At 32.7% G+C, this 25,850-nt stretch overlaps 1 protein-coding gene across 1 annotated transcript in view; it reads left to right on the forward strand.

The window, feature by feature from the left end:
* LOC149072164 (protein O-mannosyl-transferase Tmtc3-like) overlaps positions 1-25,850 on the forward strand; it is a 101,134-nt gene that overhangs the window by 49,152 nt on the left and 26,132 nt on the right. Inside the window, exons 9-12 of the mRNA XM_089246805.1 lie at positions 5,626-5,774; positions 17,604-17,687; positions 21,693-21,830; positions 24,175-24,268. Of these exons, the coding sequence (XP_089102931.1) occupies positions 5,626-5,774; positions 17,604-17,687; positions 21,693-21,830; positions 24,175-24,268 (465 nt within the window). The remainder of the gene's footprint in view (positions 1-5,625; positions 5,775-17,603; positions 17,688-21,692; positions 21,831-24,174; positions 24,269-25,850) is intronic.

Below are 25,850 nucleotides of genomic sequence, written 5' to 3' on the forward strand. Positions count from 1 at the left end.
TTCTTTGCCTTGTAACACTACTCCTGAATAACTACACCTTCAAAACAGGAAACAGACCTAAGTGACTGTGCTGTAGAAATCAATTCTAAAAAGGACTTTGCATGACAAAAGGGCTGGGAACCATTGCACTAAGCTGTTATGACAATGAATTTTCCTATTAGATTTTCTTTCAATGCATGTCAAAAAAAAAAAAAAAATTGATGTGATATTTTTTGGCTACAGATGATTGATTTTGGTTTAATATCAACATTGCTATGTGCTAAGGCTCCTAGTGACCTGAAAAGTCAGGGAAAATGTATAATATTTGGCAAAAGTCAGGGGAAATATGTAAATATCTGATAATGGCCAGAGAAAAGTTCTGTGGAGGGGAAAAAAACAAAAAAAAAAAAATTTGAAAGATTAAGATTTTGAATTATATTTTTTTTCCAGAGTTTTGGTCAGGAAAATTATCAAGCAGATTTTTCTGAGAACCCTGTATGTGGTAGTTTCTCATAACTACTCAGGTTATTTTTTGAATATTGGGTAAAATTATAGTTCAAGAAAATAAACATAAAAAAAGCAGCTTATTTTTTTTTCAATTTCTTTCCATTTTGGGTTTTAACTTTTGATATGAATGATGTCTAAAATCTGATGAGCATTAAAATAATATGACATGAATGTCGCTCTCCACTTGTTAATACAAGATATACAGGAACTGGATGTTGTGAAGATTTTTATTATTTGAGATGTTAATTTTTTTAAGGAAGGAAAAACTCATCTCTGCCTCTACCGGGAGTCGAACCCGGGTCCCTCAATTGCCGGATGAGTGCTCTGACCACTAAGCTACAGAGGAGATAGGAGATAGATAGATAGATCAGAGCACTCGTCCAGCAATTGAGGGACCCGGGTTCGACTCCCGGTAGAGGCAAAGATGAGTTTTTCCTTCCTTAAAAAAATTAACATCTCAAATAATAAATATCTTCACAACATCCAGTTCCTGTATATCTTGTATTAAAATAGTAGGTTTTAGAATACATTGAAATGTGTTTTATTGAGTTATGTTTGAGATTCTTATTCGTTTACTTTGGAAATTTCAGATATCTTTAGTCTTTCTATAACTTAACAGTGATTCTCATTCATGCTCAAACCATCCTATCTCAAGTCCAATGGATGCATGTTATTTTTTATTTATTTCAATTATATTTATCAGTATATAATGCATATTACTGCTATTGAGAGCCGCAGCATATAAGTACTCAGAATCAGTGAAAAATTAGCAACTGAGTTTGTTATGCTTGCAACATGTATGAAGCTGATAATATATCTCAAAGTATCATAAATAAAAATAGTAGGGAAAAAATATATAATCATTTTATACATAGTGGAAACTTCAGAAAAAGTATCAAAATGTTTTTATTCATATTGTCCCAAAACCTCTTGTGTTTAATACACATAATAAAAGGTTAGTTTTTGTAAAATACACATAAATTTATATATACATATCTTTCATTAAAGTATGAAAGGCCATTTGAATATCTAATCATACCTATGCCTGAGATAGAAAGTTAATTTTTGTTTGATAACTCCTTTATATTGATGGACTCCTTATGGGTGATGTGCAGTTGAACTGGCAGAGATAAGTCTGAAAAACTAATGTTAAATAACAATAATTGTTTAAAGGAAGGGGGGAAAAGAGATATAAGAGGAGCAAGTTTTCCATCTTTCCTCTTTCTCCTCTAGAAACCCTTTCCCTATGTATGTAATACTATATTTTTTACTCGTCAAACCATAGTGAGGTAGTAAAGAAAAAGAAGATAATGCTGAAGGTAAGAAAAAAAACCAATTTTCAATTACAGGGTTACTAATGAAAAGTCTCGAAAATAGGGAGAAAGGGTGCAAATGTATTTCTGTCATTTACAAGAATATGAAATATTTCCTCCCTTCTATACATTAAGGGGTTAAATGCCATAGAGGTGCTGAAAGAAGGGGGCCATAGCAATGGGGGGGGGGGAAGAGCACACTAACAAAGTCAAACGGGGATTCCTGTATGCCTGTGTATAGTGGCAGGCTTTATAGCTCCCCTAAAAATGGTGGAAGGGGATCAAGAAATTTTATTTTTGCTGCTTTTTTGTTGCTTCATGTGTGGTTTTCAAGATAAATGTCAAAGGGCTTGTTGGTAGTGTTTTTGCTATAAAAAACTGTAGCGAGATCAAAAATATCTCCAGGATTGTTATGATGTTTAGATGTCTACGTATTTTTAAATGTTGCTGTTGATCAAGTGAAAACGGTTCATACAATCCTTGAAAGTTTTTGAAAAAAAAAGTTAATTTTCAAGTCTTTAAAAGTCCTTCAAAAATCATTGCAGTCCTTGAAAAAAAATAATCATTTTCAATTCATATAAGTGCTTAAAAAAAAATTGTGATTTTTGTCCATCAATTTTTGCCCCTCCTCTCATCTACATTCTCCCTAAACCATGTTCCGCTGGGGGAGGGGCTGAAATGAGTAGAGCAAAAATGTTGAGCTACAAGCCAATGTTCAAAACAGAACATGGGCACAATACCTGAGGTATTTCTGTGCTTAAAAAGATATTGCACAAAATCTGGCATCAAAACACTGTGTTTAAGACATTGCTTCAAAATATTTTAAATTATGAGACTTTTTGAATAAACATCATAATAATCATCAGAAGCATTACTTTGAGAGACAGGCACAGAATATTCCCCATAGAAATCAATGTTAAAATTGCCGATTTTACTGTAGAAATACGGGAATTTAGTAGGGTTTTCTGCCATGTCAATAATTTTAAAAATTGAATTGAATTCTTGATTTTCAAAATATTGAGTTCGTTTAAAGACATGAAGCTTAAAAAATAAAATATAAAATAATTAGCTAGACCTACTTTTGATTTGGATACCCATGCAATAACATTGATTTTAATTTTTATTTCTGTGCTTGAGAAGATGTGAATAAGAAGTTAATGTCTTTGTATTGTCTTTTAATATCCAACAGCATCAGTCGATATAGTTTAGGCAGTGCCGTCTTAATTCATGGGCCCACCCAGGCACGGCCCAGGGACCTCGAAAGGAGAGGGGCCTCACAAAAATGAGAAGTGGTTGAAATTTTTGAGAATTTTCCAGGTAGGGCCTCAAAAACATCACTTGGCCCGGGGTCCCATGATGCTCTTAAGATGGCCCTGAGTTTAGGGTGTTTTAAAATTAATTATGGGGCCCACAAAGTACATTGAAGAAATTCAGCAGCTTTGATTAAGTATTCTTTGAAGCAAAAACAAGCAGATCGATAACTTGAACTTGAAAAAAATTTCTGAAGTATCTAGCGCCCATCAAAAGGAAAAAAAAAGGATTTCTAAATTTTTTTAATCGACATTTATTTCTTTGATGAGCCATGCAGGAAGTCGCCATATTGGTTGCCTTGAATACAGTTTCTATGTCCCTCAAAGAAAGAGGAAGGTATCACATGATCCAAAAAGCCTCAATGAATTAATAAATGTCAGTTGCATATATGTAGACTGACCATATTTCCTCTATGAAAATATGGGAAAATCGCTAATTGTCACCAAAAACAAGGCCAAAAGGTAAGCAAAGTTGCTAATTATTGCTAAAATTACTAAAAAAATTACCAAAGGCAGAAAATGAAGCACCATTGCATTGAAGCAATAGATTAAAACAAATTCTATGGAAAATAATAATATGATAAATAGGATGTAAGATGAATATTTATATTTAAAATCATAATTGCCATAATATAATTTATAGGGTTAGGAACATAATTTTAATAATTTCAGTGAGGAATAAAAATTCAAATAAACTTTTTGAAAATACTGGAAATAACGAAATAATTTTATGAAAAAGTCAGTATGGCCAAAATAACATGAAAATATAGGAATATCCCAGAAATATATGTGTCATATGGTCACCCTACATATATGATTAAATGCTTTATGGTTTCTATAGCGAAGGCAAATTTCAATGCTGTTTCAAACATAAAATGTTTTCTGCTAAAATGTGATTTGTATACTAAACTACAATGGTTATTCTTTTTTTGAACAAGACCTTTAGAACTTAATATTGTCTACAATATTATTAATTTTTTCGAAAAAATCATGATTTTTATCAACCGTGATATGAATGCCCTTGAATTTTGCCTGGAAAAGTGCTCAAATAGTCCTTGAATTTTTTTACTTTCAAAGAGTATGAACCATGAACAATGAACATGAACATAATTTTCATAAATTTCCCACAGAACTTTTTTCATGTGCACGTTTGTTTAACCAAACGAAAAATGATTTATATTTATGTATAGGTATCCTAAAAAATAGTGATAATCACCTCACTATTTTTTTCTAAATTAATATCTGGGCATCAGTTCTTATAATTTTGAAAATTTTGCAAATTCTAAAACCGTAGAGTAGATTCTTTAGTTGAAAAATAATCTGATTGCAAGTTTTCAATAGCTCTCTGCTATATCAAGCGCTCCACTGTGTATGCTATGTTCTGTGCCCACATGGCTATATTTTTATCTCTATTCTTTTCATTTTTTGCTTTGCTCGCCACCACACCATGTTTTTAGCCTTAGATTGTGCATTTTCATTTGACAAATTTTCATATCAAAGTAAAGCCTTTTGTTACCAAATAACAACATTGTTGTCATCCTGTACAATTATTAAATGATACGTATCTTGAAATAATTGAAAAATATATATATATGCCGGGTGCATAGCTACCAGCACACACCACATTTTACTGGCAAAATGTTGATCCTAGAGTCATACTTCCAGTTAGAAAATGTATCCAAATAACATGTAGAACTCATTAGAATGCATCATTCATATTGCAAGGGGTTGTAAACATAAAAAGTAACTTTTTACACGAATACCCCTTTTCTAAAAAACCCAATTAGAAAGTTGTTACCCTGTCTCTTCTGATACCAACAAAAAGAATTCCACATTTCTAAGTGGTTGCACTTAGTAAACACATTTTACCCCCATTTGAGCATATAAAAATTTTCTATTAATATTAAATATATTGATATATACAGGGTGATTAAAATTAAAGTTCCTGTACTCTGAATAGAGGGATTTATGAAATAAAAAAAATAGTTTAATTTTATCCACCAGGTAAGAAGTGGCATTTTTTATTGCATTTTCCTTTTTTCCATGGTCCATAAAGCTATATACCAGGTTTCAATGAATACTTAGACCTATGTAGCGTCCATTCTGATGGATGTATTCCATTGAAAATTGGTATATATGGGCCTTGGAAAAAAGGAAAAGGCAATAAAAAAGTGCCACTTTTTCATCTGGTGATCAAAAATTGAACTACCTTTTTTTGTTGCATAAATCTCTCTCCCATTGTCTCATTAAGATATCCTGAAAATTTGGCTGTGTTTGGATAAATAGTTTTTGAGAAAAATATTCAGAGTATAGGAACTTTATATATTTTCAAATATACAGAGGGTGGTTATAATTAATCTTATCTCTACCATTATTCAATGATGTGTATCCTGAAATAATTTAAAACACATTTTTTTGTAGGTTTTATTTTTATAAGTGATGTAAAAATCACTCTTTAGTGTGAAATATTTTGATTCAATTACAATTTTTTTACTGTTTCAAATATTTTTTTTCAGTCACTCTCTCTTCTGGTGATGCCATTTCTACCAGCTTCTAACTTGTTTTTCCCTGTTGGTTTTGTCGTAGCTGAGAGAATCCTTTATATACCAAGCATGGGTTTTTGTCTCATTGTAGCATATGGTTGGCATATGTTGCATTCAAAAATGTAAGTGTTGTCATGGCATTTCCTCAATGTTATAAATCATGTGTTTGCTGAGAGTATTAGCTTGGGAATATTTTGAAACATCTACTGTACTGCTCAAAAGTTTTGACAACAATAAATGTGCCTAAAAATTTTATATACCGTAAACTGGGGTGACTTGGATTAAATTTTGGACATTTTTTTTTATTTTCTCCTTTATGAAGTGATATTTGTTATTAAAAGTGGGGCACCACTAGAAAGAAGTTTTTAGTTATTTGTTTATGAAATGGTAATTGTTCTGTAACATACTATAATGGAGAAAAATGAATACAAAGTTGTACCCAAGTCACCCCACCTAAAAGGATGACTACTCTATTGCCTTGATATTTCACTTTTCAAATTGTATGTTTCCATCTCACCCAACTAGAAATAGAGACAAATAAAAAAAAGTATAAGTTCTTCAAGGAAACATTTTATTTTCTGGACACTATGCCGAGGTGAACTCGGAAAGAAAAGTCATCCTGTCTCTGCCAGGACTCGAACCCAGGCTCTCTTACATACCGGGTAAGCATGCTACCATCTACACCACTGGAGACACGACCTTGCCTTCCTTATTTCACGCACTGTGGCGTGAGGCACTGAAGTAGAGACATTAGTACATAAATTCATCAGTTTTATTTTTATTACAAATATAAATACAGGGATATATTCTTTTTTGTTTACAATGTTCATCTGCCTAGTCAAAGGTGCCTGTTTTGGTGTTAATCTTCAAATGTGGTGTTAATAACATAAATTAATTAAAAAGTTAATATGTTCTGTGTAATTTCTATGAGCCTAACATTTTCTTATATGTTCATGGCATTTGTATAAACTGTATGTGCCTGTACTGAATATAAAATACTATCCTTTCTCACACACACACACGTCACCTTACAAATATTAAACATTTTACCAATAAAACAATATTTAATAAATTGATTTAATTATATCAATTATCATCCACAGTTAAAAAAATAAGTATACTTACTAAAGCAAACTGTAAGTTGTAACCACTAAGCACTGTAAATAAAATTTTGTAATGTTTTCATAAAATCTTAAAACACGGGTTATGATAAAAGTAGATAGAAAAAAAGGCAAGATAGTTATGAGAGTTTTAGACATTATTTTTAATTTTTAATCATGGAGACTCACTCGGGCAGCTAGACTTGGAATCACCTCTCTACTTCATTTACAGTGGCTATAACATTATCTAAAATAAGAGATTGAAGTTTGTGCCGAAGTCACCCCAGTTTACGGTATGAATTTTTAAATGAAATCTATCCCATGAAACACAAACAATGAAAACCTCATTGCAAACTATATAATCATGAATGCAAAATTGTGTATCTACACTTTGTAAAATCAACAAAAAAAAAAATTTATCACTTGTATCTTGGGTCAAAAGTGTTTGACACAAACAACTAATAAATACTCAAATTTGTCATATAATGGGCATCATTGTAAACAAGGTTTCTCAGAACTTCACTGGAAAACCTTTACGGCGTATTCACCACTCACGGTGCTGAAACGTGGATCAGTTGAAACCCGTTTCAGTTTTAGAACGAATTTGGTATTCACCAGTGAGTCTCGAGTGCGTATCAAGTGAAACTTGGCTCAGTTGGCAAGTATTTGGCGCATATTAGCTTGGCGAGAGTAGATCCAATGCTGATTGGATGAAGAGTTTTTGATCTTCTAATGAAGTAGAAAACTCAACGGTAGGATTCTTGTGTTTACGTTTTTCAACAATTTTTTTTTTGATAAGCAAAATATGGTTTTATCCCCTTTTTAATGGAAATTCCATTTCATTCCAGATATGTTTTTCTTTCCTACTCCCAATATATCTATAATTATGGTTTTTCATTTCGCTACGGAATTGCTAATATTCTCAGATTAGATAAATTATATATATCATTATTAGCAAATAATTTATATCGCATGTATTGTATTTTCCCACGTATAATCAGCCTATGCGATTTTCATTGCTTTGAAGAGAAAAAAATTTTATTTAGCAGCACATACAAATTTTATTAATCGGGAATGAAATGAAGGAAAAAAGGACGGTCGCAATTGTGTAAAATTTATATTTTAAAAAATACTAATAAACGTAGAAATTTTTCAAAAATAATTATCTGAATATTTTTTAAATTATGATTGTTTTGTACCTGAAATCACAATTTTGTAAACTATATAAGATAAACACATTAAAATTAAACAGTACAAAATTCGGTAAATTTTATTTCCAAAAAAAATTTTTTTTAGTGCTAATAGTAATTCTTGTGATGGACATTGAATATTAAATTATTAAACATTAATAGCTATTTCCTATTAGCCAAATAAGTGAATATCTGAGACTGACTTTTTTGTAATTATATTTGTTGAAACTTGTATGCTAGTTGCATGCCCTTCTTAAGATACTATTTTTTATGCAATCCTTCCAACACACAAAATGCTTAACCCAACAGTTTTCTTTTCGACAAAAAACTGTTCCAACATATGTACTAGTTTTATGATTAGCTTACATAAAAAGTTAAATTCAGTTGAAAACAGTTCATTATATTATTAGATATAAGTTGAAAGGACGTCCTTGAAGCTGAAAGATTCTTAAAAATAAAAAATCTGTAAACAAAGTTTCAAATCTGACAGTCAATACAAGCATTAGTGTGTGCACAATTTTTTTTAATATGTAAAATGCATTGCCTTTGAATCATGTTCATGTTTAACTAAAGGGTAAATTAATAGCCAAGACTAAAAATTTAAAAAAAATTGACATATATTGGTAGATTCAATGCCATTATTCATCAACAAAATCATTTTCCATTCCTCTTTTTACTAGCAGGATTGGTAGTTAAATCTGGATTTTTTAAAAATATATACTGTATTTACATAATAATCTAGTAATTCGTTACTTTCAAAATTTACACTGTAACTTGAACATAATTAAAGCACAAATTCAAACTATGTAAAAAAGGCTAACATTTTCCTCACTTAAGAAATAATGACAAATCAATTATCAAACATAATTTATTCATATTTATATGGAAGTATTTGAGATTGCTAAAAAAAATAATGGTACGTGTAACACACACAAACACACATAGTGAATAAATATTGAGATTTTCTTCCGTGATGGAGTCAGTTCATCTTCAGTGGCCACATTTTATCATAAATATGTGTTTTCACCCTACTTTTGCTCCCAAATACTTGTTTCATCTGAAAAATTAAACATAGGTTTCATGAAAAAATAATTTCCCTAAAAAATGAAGCAAATTATACTCATGTGTTGTGATTTCAAGTACAGTGGAATCATACTGCATAATACGAATAAAGCACATGTAATCAGCAATCACGTGGTATGAGTTATGTAATGATAGATTACTTAAATATTATAAATTTCACTCAATCATTGCCCAATGCTGGCATGAACTGCACATAAATAAGGTTCCAAAAATAGTTTCATGAATTTTTGAATTGGTGTTTTGAGCACGAAAGGTATGATCACAAACTAAAATCTCGATAAAATGATATTCTGCAAATCAAGAAAAAATATCATTGTAGAGGGATTGCTGTTGTATGACGGGTAAAGATGCAAAATTCTTGAGAATATTGTCACGAAGGAGAATATTCGAGAATATTCTCTGGAAGGACTACTATTGTAAATAAATAACTTGAGAATATTCTTATTATTCTTAATGAGAATATTCTCCAGTTATTTATAATATAATTATATATAATATCCTAGAGAATATTCTCTGGAAAGACTACTTTTATAAATTACTGGGGAATATTCTTATCAAAAATAATAAGAATTATACCCAAGTTATTTCTCATATTAATATTCTCATCTCACATCTCTAATCGAGTGGCAGCAGTTTAACATTATACTATAGGAATTTCCAAACAAGACCTTCAAAATATCGATGTAGAGGGATTTATTTTTATATCGAGTATCATTGTAGTGAGGTTTAACTGTAAATAATAAACCAATGAACTGGTATTTATATGCAAAATATTTATACACAAATAGAATGAAATGAGCTGATAATTATATGATTTTGGATAATGAGAATGCACCACAGAAAATATTTTTTGTTGTGCATGTGTTTTCATTTGTGCAAATACTGTGGATTCTGCTTATAAAGTTTTTGGTTTTTTTTTCAAAAAATTACCATGAAAAATGTAAGCGGGGAAAATGCTTTAAACAGGAAATCTTAATAAAAATTAGTTCGAGTACTTAGCAGGAAAATATTATACGTGGGAATGTTATAAGCAAGATCGACTGAATATAGAAGGAAAATGTCATGTTTACACACAGCAGCAAAATATGATGTAATAAATATATTCCTGCCAAGAGGTAAAAGCTACAAAAGGTAATAATTTCATTGCCAAAATGCATGATGAAATTTCCTACATGTGTAAGCGAAAGAGGGTTCTCATACTAGGGGATTTCAATTACCCGGGTATTGATTGGGAGAACCTTTCATCTGGAAATCAGTATGAAAGAGACTTTCTTAAGTTGGTGCTCGAAAATTTTTTGTATCAGCATGTATCAGAAGCCACTAGGGGTACTGCTATTTTGGATTTAGTTCTTACTAGTTCTGAGGATCTAGTTGAACATGTTTCGGTGGGGGAAGAGTTTTCTTCCAGTGATCATCGTATCGTCAGATTTCACTGTAACTTTTCCTCGGGTAAGGTTGATAACAAAAGACTGGTTCCTTGTTTTCGGAGAACTAACTTTGATGTTTTGCGAAGAAGGTTAGCGGAAGTTTTCAAAGACCGGTTGGAATCAGTAGGGGTGGTAAGTCAATGGGAAGAATTTAGTACGAAGCTGTCCTCTGTTTTGCACGACGTCATACCCTTTGTTCGAAAAAAGCGTGTTTGTACATCACACCCTCTATGGTTCACGGATAGCGTGCGGAACCTTTATCTTGAAAAGAAAAGAGCATTCAGAGAGTATAAAAGTGGACGAGGTGACCTATCATTGTTTACTGATAAAAGAAGACTGTTGAAGAAAGCGATAAGGGATAGTAAAAAGCAAGTTGAATCTAGGTTGGCAGATAACATTGGCTCTGACCCAAAATCATTTTTTCGATACGTCAATAATGGATGTAAGGGGACAGTTGGCCCCCTCTCGATGGGAGGCTCAAAAGTAGAGAGCAATGTAGGCATGTGTAGTGCTTTCAATGACTTTTTCGCGTCGGTTTTTAATGGAGATAATGATATTCGATATACGGGTGTTGCATGGGGTAATAAAACGCTCAACGATATTCAAGTGGAAGACGTGGAGGTCCTAAATCTTCTAAGAAATGTATGTGCAAGCAAAGCACCAGGACCAGATGATATCTATCCCAGGGTTCTCAGGGAAGGTGCTAATGAATTGTTGGGGCCAGTCGCACAGATATACAGGAGTAGTGTTGCTGAGGGTATCGTCCCGAGAGATTGGAAACTGGCTAACGTTGTTCCGATATTTAAGAAGGGTAGTAGAGAAGTGGTGTCTAATTATCGTCCAGTGAGTTTGACGAGCTCCCTCTCGAAAATTTTGGAAATTATCATCAAAAGGCAGTTTGTGAAGTGGATAGACGAGAATAATGTATTGTCGGATAATCAGCATGGGTTCAGGAAGGGGAAGTCATGTGTAACTAACCTCCTTTGCTTCTATGATTACGTGACTAAGGCTTTGGGTAAGAGCAAAAATGTCGACGTTGTTTACCTTGATTTCCAGAAGGCATTCGATCGGGTCCAACATGGCAAACTCTTGAAGCGTTTACACGAGATTGGAATAGGGGGCAACTTGCTGAATTGGATAGAATCGTGGTTAAGAGATAGGTCGCAACGAGTTATGGTGAACGGGGAATTCTCTGGTTGGACAGTCGTCACAAGTGGAGTTCCTCAGGGAAGTGTCCTTGGCCCCATACTTTTTTCACTTTTTATCGACAAACTCGATCAGGGTATCGATGGAATTACTAGCAAATTCGCAGATGATGTGAAGCTAATGGGGGTAATCGGAAATGAAAGCGATAGGGAGTTGCTCCAGACCAACTTAAACAAGATTGCAGCATGGGCAAATGAATGGAGCATGACGTTTAGCGTAGATAAGTGCATGGTCGCTCATTTTGGTTCGAACAACCCACAGTTCTCTTACGAGTTGAATGGTGTCACTATCCCGGATGCAACTAGAGTCACCGATTTGGGAATTCTCATTGACGAGCGACTTAAGTTTTCTGAACATTGTTCAGCGGTTGTCAAAAAAGCGAATAGAATGCTTGGTCTCATTTCAAAAAGGTCTCTTCGCGTTCTCCTAAAGTCATTCTTCCGCTTTTTCGAGGCTTAGTTCGTCCTGGACTGGAGTATGCTGTAAGGTTTTGGAGACCATACCTACAGAGGGACATAGACTTGGTTGAAGGGGTGCAGAGAAGAGCTACGCGTGTCCTTATTGGCACACAGGGCTTGAGTTATGAAGAAAGACTTCATTTTTTGAATATGTTTACATTGGATGAACGCAGGTGTCGAGGAGATATGATCGAAGTGTTCAAAATTTTCTATGGGATGGATAGGATGGACCATGAACTTTTAGTACACCGCCAATCGACTGCTTTTACAAGGGGACACCAGTATCGATTGGTGAGGGACAATGCAAGGTTATGGTGTCGCAGGGAATTTTTCTCCAATAGGGTTGTTAATAAATGGAATAGCTTACCCCCGGAGGTAGTAAATTGTAACACAATTGACACGTTTAAAAAGAAATACGATAAACATGTTGGGGTAAATCGAGAAGCTATCCATTCTTAGAATAAGACAACCATAAGTATTCTTTATGGGCATTGTATAATATTTTATCATGTGTATATATTGTTTGTAATTTGTGTTAATTGCATTTTTAATTGGGTTGCTGTATTTTTGAAACATATGACATCCATATTTTTATGGGCATCTTTTTATCAGCCACCTCGTTGGGCATTTTGCCTGTTGTGGCGTTGTATTTGTATTTGTATTTGTATTTATTTGTAATATATTTTGCTCGGCAATAATATAAATATTTTCATATTAGAGATGAAACATTTCAGACACAAATCTATATTTTAGAGTGTTGGTGAATATTGTTTTGTTTAGGAATTAAAATGCACTACTGTAATGATCGCTTTTGCCTAGTACATTTTGTGAGTTCTTAATGTACGAGGCTCCTCAAGAGAGAAGGGGGCCCCACAAAAATGAGATCTGGTTGAAATTTTCTAGAATTTACCAGGTAGGGCCACAGAAAAATTTCTCGTCTCTGAGGCCCCCATCATGCTCTTAAGATGGCCCTGGTTGGGGAATTTTTTTTTGTATACACTGTATACAAGTGACTATTCCTGCAATTCAAGAGAGATATTCATGACTTCTTTTCAGACCCATGATACATTATTTTCAGAGAGGAAAAAACTTCAAAAGCATGACACTATGCCCCACCATTTTAATCTTTAGGTCAGGACTGTAAATAAGTTAAGGCAACTGGAGCACTTCCCAAGGGCAGAGAGAATGGGGCCCTCACAAAAATGTACACTTTATTTTACATAATAGTACTTTCAGGGGCTCTCACTCAAGAAAAAAGTCTGCATCGAGAGAACCCACTATGACCCTGCTTCAGGTACCATAAAGACGAATTTGTCATTAATATCAATACATGAGTATATTACACATACAATTCTATCATTATTTGATAATGATAATTTTGTTAGTGAATAAAGTTCAGATTTGAAGGAAATCATAGAAAAGTATCATTACTCACCTTCTTTCCTCACTTGTTGATGGCTTCAAGAAGTAGTTGAAAGCTTTCATTGATTGGGGATAATTACTTGACATATATTTAATACCTAAACGCAGTCACTCATCACCTTATAATTAATAAATTATTCTGAATTCCCTATTTCATTCTGGCTCATCGTAAAAACAATTCAGCACGACCGCCATTACTATGTCGATGTTTGTGTTTTTGAGCGACGATAATGCTCACTGCGCATGCGCTGAAACTCGACCCACCCTGCTGGATCGCCGAAATCGAAGGTTCAGTTTCAGGCTCGAAAAGCTGGTCCCTGGATCTCGATTCAGGGGCGGTGAATACCAATTTTGAAGTGAAACGTGGTTTAGTACCTGGATCGCGTTATGAAACTGGACGGTGAATACGACCGTTAGAGTGTGGAACAACTCTGCATGCTCTTTGCATGTCCTTGTCTCATGGACAAGTGTGTTTTTCTGGCCATTATTTTTCAAACAATTGAAAAAAAAAAAACCATGGGATTCTGATAATTTCTGGCTCTGACTCAATCCACAAACGCTCGAATGAATTCAAGTCAGAGCACCAACTACACCACTTATAAAACTCATGTTGTTGCTTTGCAAGTATTGATCAACAAATTTTGAGATATAATTATGGTCATTGTCATTCTGGAACATTGATAATTGTGATACATATCACTAGGTGAATGACAACGTGCAACTATGAAATGCATCTTTTTAATGAAACCTTGTGTCTTTGGTGTTTGTTTTTCTCAAGGAATAGAGGATTGACATTGTTAGCTAAGAAAGCATTCCCACAACCATAAAACCTGTGTTTATCAGTTAGGAACCCATAATACCTGAATAACTACTTCATAATACCTTACATATATGATACTATATACAGTGAAACCTGTCTAAGACGGACACTGTATGAGACGGAAATTTGTCTTAAACGAAACAAATAGTCTTGTGAATAATTAATGCTTTTTCAATCATAGGAAACCTCTTTAAGATGGAAACTGTCTAACGTGGAAATGGAAGACATATTTAGTCTATTTGTAGCTACAAAACCTGGTGGTGTACCACCTTCTGATTTTTAATAACCAATCATCCATGCATAAGAATCTATTCATAAGAAGCATATTAAGAATTGAGCTCCAAATGCAACCATGATGCGATTGTTAAAGGTAATTCTTAAGGTCATGTGACGATGGACAAGCAGAAAAATTTCCCTTTTGGGTAATTTCGCAACTGACTAATCACCGCCCAGCTAAAAATTAACAATAATGTGTTGTTGACAAGGTGGGGGGAGAGGAAAATGAATTTTAGAACGACGCTAGCCTGAAAAAATGGTGGAGATTATTTAAGAAAATGTGAATATGGGTGCAAAGAAATGATAAATACATAATGCTTTTTGAGCCATGTTGCAGTAAAAAATTGAAATATGTACATACTTAATTATCCGATATGATTCAAATCTAAGATTTTTTCCCTTTTTTTTCACGGGAATGGAACATTGTCACCCTCCACAAAGAGGGGGCCATGCTATATATGTTACGATGAAAGTGATAAAGAGCCGTGTTATTATGAATAATCACTGGGCATTTTGGTAAGTTTGATAAATTTTGCTCACATACCACAAATCTATCACATTTGCAGGTGATTATGCATAATCGTCAAACATGGTTAATGCAATAAATGAGTCGTCGTGTTTACATTATGTATGTAAGTAAAGCTAACATTAAATGACTAACAATAATTTTTATAATATGCTTCATGTTTACTTTAATTATTTTTCATGGCAAAATGCTCATGGCAATGTACATGAATTTTGTAGCTGCTTCGTGGTCAAATAAAAATAATAGTGATCAGATAATTGAAAGTAATATTAAAAATTGACATCACTTCTGTATTGTTGGCTTTTTTTTACGTACATTGAAGTGTGTTGAAAAAACAAATGCAGCAGCAGTTTAACAATGATTTTTATATTCATGTGAAATTATATTTTGGCTGATTAAAGCTCTCTCTCACATATTTTGTGGGAGTTCAATTTTCTTTCAATTTTTAAACTAAGAAAAATTTTCAAATCTACAAGTTCCCATAATATAAAAAAGTTGAAGTATTTACGGCCCATTTTTTGATCATGATATTTATGGATTGAAAATTAGAGAATTATGTACAATCACTGGTAAATGGGGTAAATGTAGCAAAATTTATCAAATTTTTTGAGGTGATCCAATATTTTATCACTATTACCAACATATATGTGCTGTGTATAGAATCAAATGCTATTTTCCACTTTCCCACACAACCTTCAAATATCTTTTCGATAACTTAAAAAGTTGGATGAATTTCTTATTCAGCAATAAAAATGCATCTGTTAAATACTTTCTTCACTTTTTAAAATATGAGCGTAAATATGAATCATAAAAAATGTCTATTAAAGAAATAATTTGCATCATCTCGCATGGAAGAAAGAAAATTGTCTACTAAGAATCGAACTAGAAGTGGAGTCACCTGATTCTTAACTATGGAGGGAAAACGATACTTAGTTAAGAATGTGGTTGCAAAATTCCCTCTCGCTTCTTAATGTTCTTTCTATCACCATAGTTGTTCTATCACCATAGGCAATTTACTACCTTGTGAGTTGTGCCGGAATTGTAAGTGTGTGTACCTAACAGTCTGAGTGCGTATCTAGTGTTGTGTATGATTTTTCAGTGCTGCCATCTATATCTCAGAAGTGAGTGATGTGTAGTGACTGAATATTTGTACTGTTTGTAGGCCTGTTGCTCTCTGTGGCGAGACTTTTTAACGGGGAGATCGGCTCGCATTTGCGCGTCGAAGTTGGGAACCACAGAAAACCAACTTCAGCCGACCACCACTGTGGCGACGGTGGGGCTCGAACCCGGGTCCCCGCGATGCGAGTCCGTCACTATGACCACTCGACCACCACAGCGGCCTCACTTCTTAACTAAAGATCAAAACCATAGTTAAGAAGCAGATTCTTATTAAGAATCAGAAGGTGGTATACCACCTGCTAAAATGGAAAGAATTTTTTTTGGCCAAGTGCAAGTTTTTGTTCTTTGGATGGGAGGAAAGTTAAGTCGTTCTGATCCCCCTTTTGTGTTAAGTGAACTCATTCACTTCTTGGAAAAACAATGAATGCTTATTATTTATCTGAACTGGTTCTGGGGATCAGGCTTGAGAGGAAGCGCAGATTTACTACTCAAAATTTAGTAAAGGCTTGTTTAGCATTTCTTTTATGATGGAAATGGTTACTTTTCTTAGAAAACACTCCTATTTCTTGGAAAAAGTTTGATAATTTCAGGCAAGTAATACGCGAGGAAGACTGAATTATATTGTTCACAGTTTAGCTATACCGTGTTTTGGCTACTGTAGCGATTTTCATTCAGTGTAGAGATGGCCACTAGCAGCAAGAAATGCACATTGAATTTGAACACAAAAAATGGAGTTCGTAAAGGCGTAAAAAAAGCAAAATTTAAGTGTTATGCAACACTTATATGTATATATAAATTAAAGCATCAAAAAATCAGATAGTGGCAGCAAAAATTTAAGTTTGCCTGACTTTCAAGTCAGCCTGACTTTTTGGATACTACATGGAGAAAAGGCAGCTGTGGATACAATGTCACCAGTGAATGGAATGGCGTGAAGCTAAAATCATTGATTACTGAAATCACCGTCAAATGTTATGAGGAAGCAAACTAAAATAAGTGTTTTTTTAGAAATTAGAAATCGTCAAATAATCATATGTGAACAACTCATTTTATATTTCCTGCATTTTTTTTTTTGTCTCCCATTTACAAACTAATTATCAAGTCTATATGGGTTTGTACAAATGAGCGTTGACCGTAATACCAAATCTTTTTGCAAATATGTTATGGTCAAAGAGAATAAGAACAAAGAATAATTTTTCGTCATATTGCATTGCTAATTGAAAAAAATGTATTTTTTTTCACACAGAACATTATTGATAAAGTATCTTTTGAGGAATTTTCATTATATGAGATTTCAGTTGTGTTTGTTTTTTCATATTTTTTACAGCAATAGTAGGAGATTTATGAAAGTTTTTCTACTCATGCTAATAATCTCACATTGTGTGAAAACTGTGCTCAGGAACTTTGACTGGTATGTATGTTTTGTTTCTCTATATGTTTAAACTCAATATTTGTTACTTTGATTTTGTTTTCCTTTTTTTTTACAATTGATCTAATTGTGTAGAGATGACCACCAGCCACTAGAAATGAGTAATGAATTTGAACACTAAAATGGGGTTCATAGAGACGTAAAAAATCAAAATTTAAGTGTTACACATATTTAGACTCTATTTCTTTCACAAATGTTATTGGTTGTTATCTCATTGTCACTGTTTTTATAAAAAAATATGCAATTTCGCAATTTTTATTTTAAATACAGTGAAACATTGCTACAACTGTACTCAATGTAACAATATCCTTTACTATATAACAATATTTTTAGGAGATTTCTGAAACCACTATAAAAAATTACACTTTTTATATTTTGCTCAAAATCATTTTGAATTTCATTTTAACTTTGCCATTTGTTTTCCTTCTTCTGAAGGCATCTGATAACATCAACAGCTTGCACTTAAAAATCACCAAAAGCTAAAGGAAGTTATTGCTACTTTCTGTGTAAGGCACAAAAGTGTGATACAATAAACTTCTTTACAGGGGCAATGCATCTTAGTGAATTTTTATAACAAATTAATCAATTACAATTTTTTTGCAGTGAATAAATACATAAAAGTGCATTTTCTGATGCTATTAATAATGTTGATGTAGAAAAGATAACAACAACAGCATAAATTTGATCACACGTAAGGACAATTTTGCTGCTACATTACATGCACTATAATACATATGTCAGAGTTGATAGACCCATCGCAGAAATATATAAAAGAAATCTTGCAAATTTTAGAAAACTTAAAATTACTAATGATAATTTGCAATTTCCATATTTATTCATTACTGTTAAATTTCGCAAAAATTCTGTTAAATTTAGATACGTTACATGTAATACTAACAGTTATAATAAAAAAATTGGTTTAACTAGTCATCTGACTAGTTATCGATGGCATATGATGTCATTGCCATATGTACCGGTGGTACTTAGAACGGCATATGACATCATGCTGCTTTTCTGTCTTTCTCATGTGGATATGACAGAATAATTCCTAATACGGCTGCTGCCACCTGCACAGGCATCTTTCTATTTTATTATCTGGCCACTAGATGAAGTTGAACAATTAAATTTCAAGGTCTGGGATTATTATTACTATTATTTTCTTCATGTTTTGCAAGGCTACATTCCCCAAGCGTTTTTTATTTTTATTTTTATTTTGGATTTTCTTACGAAGATGCATCTGTTTTACTTACTTGTATATCTTTTGACAAAGGTTCTGCTGCTATGGATCCACATATATCCGTCAGCAGTATTCCTTACACTCATAGGACATATTATGGATCCAGTAAGTTTTGACGGTATCATATGTCCCTTGATGTTTATATTTTTTGCAAAGGACACTCTCCCGAGCATTGTATCACATGGGCTATTTGACACTTTCTACCACATAAAAAATGGGTTTTTCCTGTTTCTGACTTTTCAGTTCAACAAGTTGTCCTCAGTTTGCTTTTGTGCATTATATTTAATTTATATTTTAAAATATAAAAAGAAAATAGTTTAATAGCTTCAAACTTCCAAAAAAGGAAAAAGGTTAGTGCATCTTCATAAAAAGGGGGCTCCAGGGATAGCACACACAGAAATTTATTGGCCAGATCACTGGTTAAATTTCTTTCGTATTCTCAAAAAGATTCTCAGCTAGATAGACATTGAAAATAATGGTTTCATTATTAATGATAAAAAAGTTTTGAAATTCCTAAGTTATGGAAACATACAATCTATTTATATAAATGTAGGACGTAAGAATCTATTTACAAGCATTTCTCATGAAGATATATTGGAAACGTGAATTTTTATTTGATAAATATGAAAGCTGTATTAGAATGAAAAAGAATGACTGGTTAAATCTCTTAAATTTCTGCATCTTTGAAAATTGTATACTTAATTATATGGATTTACTCAGGCAAATGACTGGTATTTCTATGGGTACTAGTTCCTCTAGGGATTTTGCCAATATTTTTCTACACTATTATGAAAATTTAATATTTGAAAAAAAATAATGGATTTGGATATACAGATGTCTTAAAATCATTTTTATTTTTCAAAATTTTCATGAAACTAGTAATAAGATATATCCAAGCACTCATAATTTAAAAAAAACCAATAAAGACAATTCATCAGATTTCTTAGACTTGAAAATCATCAATTTTGATTCATCAATTTTTATGACTAAAATAAACAATTTTAAATTTTAAGTCAAATTTTTGATCAATTATATCTCCTCCAATATTATATAGGGAAAAAATTCTTAAAAATATTATTTTCCCTCACCTTAGCAGAATTAAAAATATTTGCAACAATACTGAAGATTATTTAAAAGTGCTATACAACTTTAAGAAAACTATAGTTGAAAACAATTTTTCTGCTTCTTTCTCCAACTTCCATATTTGAGGAAGTATTTGAATCATGGGGATCTCTGGTTGGTAAGCAATTTTTGCATGTGGTTGTTTCATTTATATTTCGATGGTGATCACAATATTGACTGTTTTTGCATATATTATGGTTCTTAACCATTGTGTGTTAATCGTAATCGAAGGTTCATGTGTTGTTTGGCCACGCCCACAATGAGTATAAATAGCGTGATGTACAGGATATGTTGCTTTTTCGTAGATTTTAACTTTCTGTTTATTTTTTCCCCTTTATTTTGATTCAATAATGTTTAGTTACTTTTAAACGTTTACACTAATGTTTTTGTGTTGAGTTTAATCTCATAAATTAATTGTTGGCATTCTCCATACTTCTTCTATGTTATTTCTGAAAGGAATTAGAAGAAATTCTGAAAGGAGGTTATTTCTTTAGAATAAGACAACCATAAGTATTCTTTATTAGCATTGTATAATATTTTAGCATGTGTATATATTATTTACAATTTTTGTTAATTGCATTTTTAATTGGGTTGCTATATTTTTGAAATGTATGGCATCCATATTTTTATGGGCATCTTTTTCTCAGCCACCTCGTTGGGCATTTTGCCTTTTGTGGCTTATTTGTATTTGTATAAAGTTAAACAACATCTCAATCTCAAAAGCCAAAGGTAAGCAATTTTTGCATATGGTTGTTTCACTTATATTTTCGCATCTCTTTAATATTGGTTTTATTTGTTATAGATAGTGATGCCTTTCTATTTGTGGTTGTGTTTCTTTGTGTGTTGATGTTGCTCTTTACGTGATAACATTCTGATGTACTGTTTAGCAAAGCGTAGGGGAAATTTAGTACTTTAGTTTAGGCCTAGTACTATATCAGAAATGTTTTGTGATTTCTGCTAGTCTCTGTGATCCCCCCCCCCCCCCCATGAAGAACCCAGAGGGGGCTTTGAATATTCAATTCATCAATTTCATCATTTTATTTTCAATTCGAAATTTTTTTCTTTTGGTTTCTCTTAGTGTGGAGCTAATTTGCTTTTTGAATTTATTTCTTCGTTTATATATAACACCATGTATTCCAGCTGTCTTTGGCACAGATATGGTATGTTTTTATGTGTGTATTATGTGTATTGAACTTAAAATCTGTTATATACCAAGCACTCATAATTTGCACTCACTCTGCTATGATATATTTCTGCTCAGATATATATATATTGCTTAATATAATTGCAACAAATTTTTATTATTTTGTAAATTTCCAATGCATATGATTACTTGCTTTCAGTGTGATCACGTGCAAATCCCATAGAAACAATGCTCTGACACTGAAGTGGTTAGTGCTCAAGTGTAGGTTCATATCCCATTTCCAGCAAGAATATAATTTTAGCTGACCCAAACAGCTTCCCTTGACAGATCACAAAAACCTTGTATTAAACATTTTTTGGAAAAAATTTATTTAATAAAATTGATATGAAAGAAAATCTGATGTGCTGTCTCTCTCCCCCCCCCCCCCCAATAAATTTACCTCAGCAGCATTTCTGTACTGTTAATATTTTTTTTTTCATCACAGGGTATCAGAACAAGATATATTCCTTGCTGGTCTACGTGTTAATAATCGTAATGCAAAGCTATACAATAATGTAGGTCATGCTCTAGAAAGTCAAGGAAATTTCAAAGAAGCTCTATCTTATTTCCTTCAGGCTTCAGTGTAAGTGGTGAAACTAACTTTGTCTGCTTTAAAATTTTTAGTCTGATATACTGTAGTTTTTGTAAATTGGCACTCATCCAATGACCCCTTGATTACACTCAGAATCGAGGATTCTTGTACTATAATAAAACATTTCAAGATGATGTTTTCACATGAAAAAGTTCCATAAAATTTACAAATAGTTATTGTGTGGTTCATTATATCTCTAGGTTTCTGTGATTTCCCAACTTTGTGGTAGGAATTCAAGTCAGTCTCCCATTTGAAAAGTCTCTCCACAGAGAGTAGCAGACATTCAACATGATGCTTAAACAAGAATGAAAATTCAGGCATCTGCCAATTTAACTTTCAATATGGAAGATTGATGGCAATCACTTTTGAACAAGAGAAAGCATAACACTCTGACATCATAAATACTATGGGGCCACACATATACACACTACACAAATGTTTATGAGATGCATGTGTATGGTTTAGTAGTAATAGTCAAACCTCGTTATAATGTACTTCAAAGAACAAAAATTTGATTATTTCTGTCCACTATTCACTGGAAGATTGGATTAGTACATCTTTTGAGGCAATTGAGTGCCAGGCAAGGTGGAGCTGTAGGCTAGACTAGCATTACGAAAGAGTAGATGACTTTGCCTAATAATACTCAAAAAATTGTCAATGTTTACTAATTAGTAAATGACAGTAAATCAACACCACCGATCGCATCGCCTTGGTTTAAATTCATTACGAGCAGGAATTCAAAGAAAATTTGAATAGACCAATCAGATATCTCCATTTCACAAACAGCTAATTAGGTTGTTGCAAAAGACTTACACGCAGGTGCTTTGCTTCATTCTCACCACGATGTTTGACTTGAACAGACGTATTGTTTTTTTGTTCCACTGAGCAGCCGAGATTGAAGATTTGGTACTCAATCCAAGTGGGAAACTTGGTCAGCGTCCTGGTATTTGCCTTATTCGTTGACAAGTTTTTGAGTAGACTAGCATTGAATACCAGTAGCAGCTAGTTACATAGCTTGTATGGTACTATGTCAGATTGCAAATAGCTCTGGCATAGCCAGTGTAATAACGGAACATCCTACCAGATTGGACCAAAAATTATGATCCAATCCAGTAGGCTATGGTTAATTACTCATTATTGTGTTTTTATTTGTATAATATTTATAATTATAGTTTGTGCACTTAAAAAATGCCACTGAAAAGATGCCCTACCTGTTATTTAATGATTTCCATTGTCCAACATACCCTTGGTTCTGTGATTGTTGAGTAATCAAGAGTCTACTGTTTGCAGTCATACCAGACGTACGCTATCCCGATTTAAGCTATTTCAAAGTTAGATGATTTTTTGCAAAAAAATTCCTGGTTCTTGAATTTATCACAATTTGTAAGCATTACAGGATTATTATAGACAAGATGAAAACAATATTTTAATCATTATGCTATAATCAGCACATGCACACACAGGTAAGAATATGTCGTCCATTCAGTGAGAACACCACACGTAGCCTAGCTGAGCTTATTTTGAAGGTACTAAAAATAGAAACCAGGGAAGTAGCTCAAGATCTAAACTTTGCTGGAGATTTTTGAAATCAATTTGGGAATTAGAACTATTTGGAAACATACCACCCATTTTTGAAGAATGGTTTGGTGACCATTTAAATGAGTTTAAAATTATGCTATTTAATATTTATTAAATAATACCCATTCACTCATGTACCACTCTAACAATTGACAATCTTGGAAGTTTGTTTATTAAAGTAATAACAAAAAATTACATTGATTTAATATTTAACACAAGAAGCGCACTGCTCTAGATGAACCAAAAGTGTTATCAAATATTGTATTACATACAGTGTTTGTTTGTATTATTTTAGGGTAATTAAAATATTTTAATGATAATTTTTTAATCAAATGCCAGAAAAATTGAATTTTTGATTGAAATTTTTTTGAAAAATCTGGTTTTCCAGAAATATTGCAAGAAATAATGCAAAATTGCACCCCATGTTTATTCTTGGTCCCACCTATTGTGTAGCTTCAAGGTATTACTGTGTTAATAAACAAAGCTATATGATCTTGAAAATATCTAATTAATCACCCTTCTGTTTCACTGTATGCTGTAACTTTTCTTGTGCTTTTATATGCATTTTTGATATTCAATATAAATTGAATATCATTTTATTGGCATGTCAACAGCCAAGATAGGATATTATGAGCAAACACTCACCTAATTTTTTTTCACTAAATTTTTTTCATTTCATATTTTTCACTTAAATTCCATGTAAATTGATATCTAATTAAAATAAGATATCTATTAATTTGTATTTTGAACATCATAGAGTTCAGCCAGATGACATAGGGGCTCACATGAATGTCGGACGCACATACAGCAATTTGAAAATGTATGAAGAAGCAGAAGAAGCTTTTTGGAAGGTAAGAATAAAAACAAATTGATATATATAAAGATTTTTTTTTATTTTGTTTTCTCTTCCTTCTATTATTATTATTAGTTTTTTCTTTTATCTTGCTATCTTAATATTTCTACTTAAAGTGATACCCACAGCATCTTAGTTTTTTTTAAATTAATGTTTTATTGTTTATCTATTATAAACCAAATATAAAAACGAAATTTCTTCAGAAAACCTTCATGTTTAATATTATAGACGTCCATTGTAATTAGTATTAAATTTTTTGCTTAGTTCTCATTTTTCAAGCAGAATTGTGTACTAAATAAGTAAAATCTCCCAACAATGGCCACTAATGGGATCATGAAAAAGTGGCTGCTATTGGGAAGTGGCGGTTATTGGGAATGGCTGCTCAAATTCTGAAAAAAAAAACTAATTAAAATTTGTGATCTATGTAGAATGCAAAATGATAATCCATTCTGTAATTGATTATGATAATTATATAATTGACCAAAGTAAAATATATGATTGTAATGACAATATTTTAGTAATTGATTAATCAATCTACAATGCTATTTTGGCACCTTAAAATTTAGGCTTGCACTGCTGAGGTAGAACTCAACAGAAACTCTTAGTGAGAAAAATTTATATAGACCAACACGGTGCACCAGCAACCCCAAATAGTTATTTTTTCCCACCCATGATAATGTTCAACCCATTCTGCAGAGCCAAAATGTCTATCACAAACCTAATATTGTAAGAATGAATGAACTAAGCTGCACATTACCAGATCATTTTAGTGACCTGCTGAGCAGTTCCACATCATGCAAGTGCAGCACATTCTCTGATCACTTCGGTGACCTGAATCACATTTACAGTCTACTCATGCATATTTGCAGATTACTCATGTGACCTGGGACACATTTACAAATCACTTGAATGACCCGTGGTGCATTTAAAGATCACTTAAGTGGCCTGCGGCGCAATTATAGATCTCTAAAGTGGCTTGTGGCACAGTTATAGATTACTTAAGTGATCCTTTTTTCGTCTCCACCGACTTTAGTATACCAATCTAGTACTTGTATCCAGCAAAAAATCTTTTTTCATAATCCTTTTTTTTCACCTATAGAGTTCAGAGGAAGGAAAACTCACTTGAAAATCAGCTTTTTGAAAATTATTTTACTCATTGCGTATGTGTATTTTATTTATTTAATTTTTTTTTGACTCTATATCCAAAGTGGGCATTGTTCGGAAATCGTTATTCTGGGGTTATTTGTGATGGGACGCATTCTGTTCCAACAGAATGTGGCTGTTATTCGGAAATTACCATTGTCCAGAGGTGGCCGTTAGAGGAAGTTTTACTGTACTAATATTAAAAGGTTTCACATAGACCCAAAGAAAGATTAGATAACTACTAGAAGCTCCATGGTGTGCCTTTTCTTTTTATTGTATTACGTGCATTTGAAATACCAATATTATATATGTGTCGTGCGAGCTTTTTGTCGGATGTATTTTTTTTATATCGCTAACGCTTAACACTTGCAAAAATTCTAACATGTAAATTATAACATTAAAACATGTAAAAAATTTGTAACACAAAAATTACTAAA

This window comes from Pholcus phalangioides, unplaced genomic scaffold (genome assembly GCF_987345545.1).
Source record: "Pholcus phalangioides strain wild (caught in Gottingen) unplaced genomic scaffold, Ppha-v1.0 ptg000017l_1, whole genome shotgun sequence".
NCBI lineage: Eukaryota > Metazoa > Arthropoda > Arachnida > Araneae > Pholcidae > Pholcus > Pholcus phalangioides.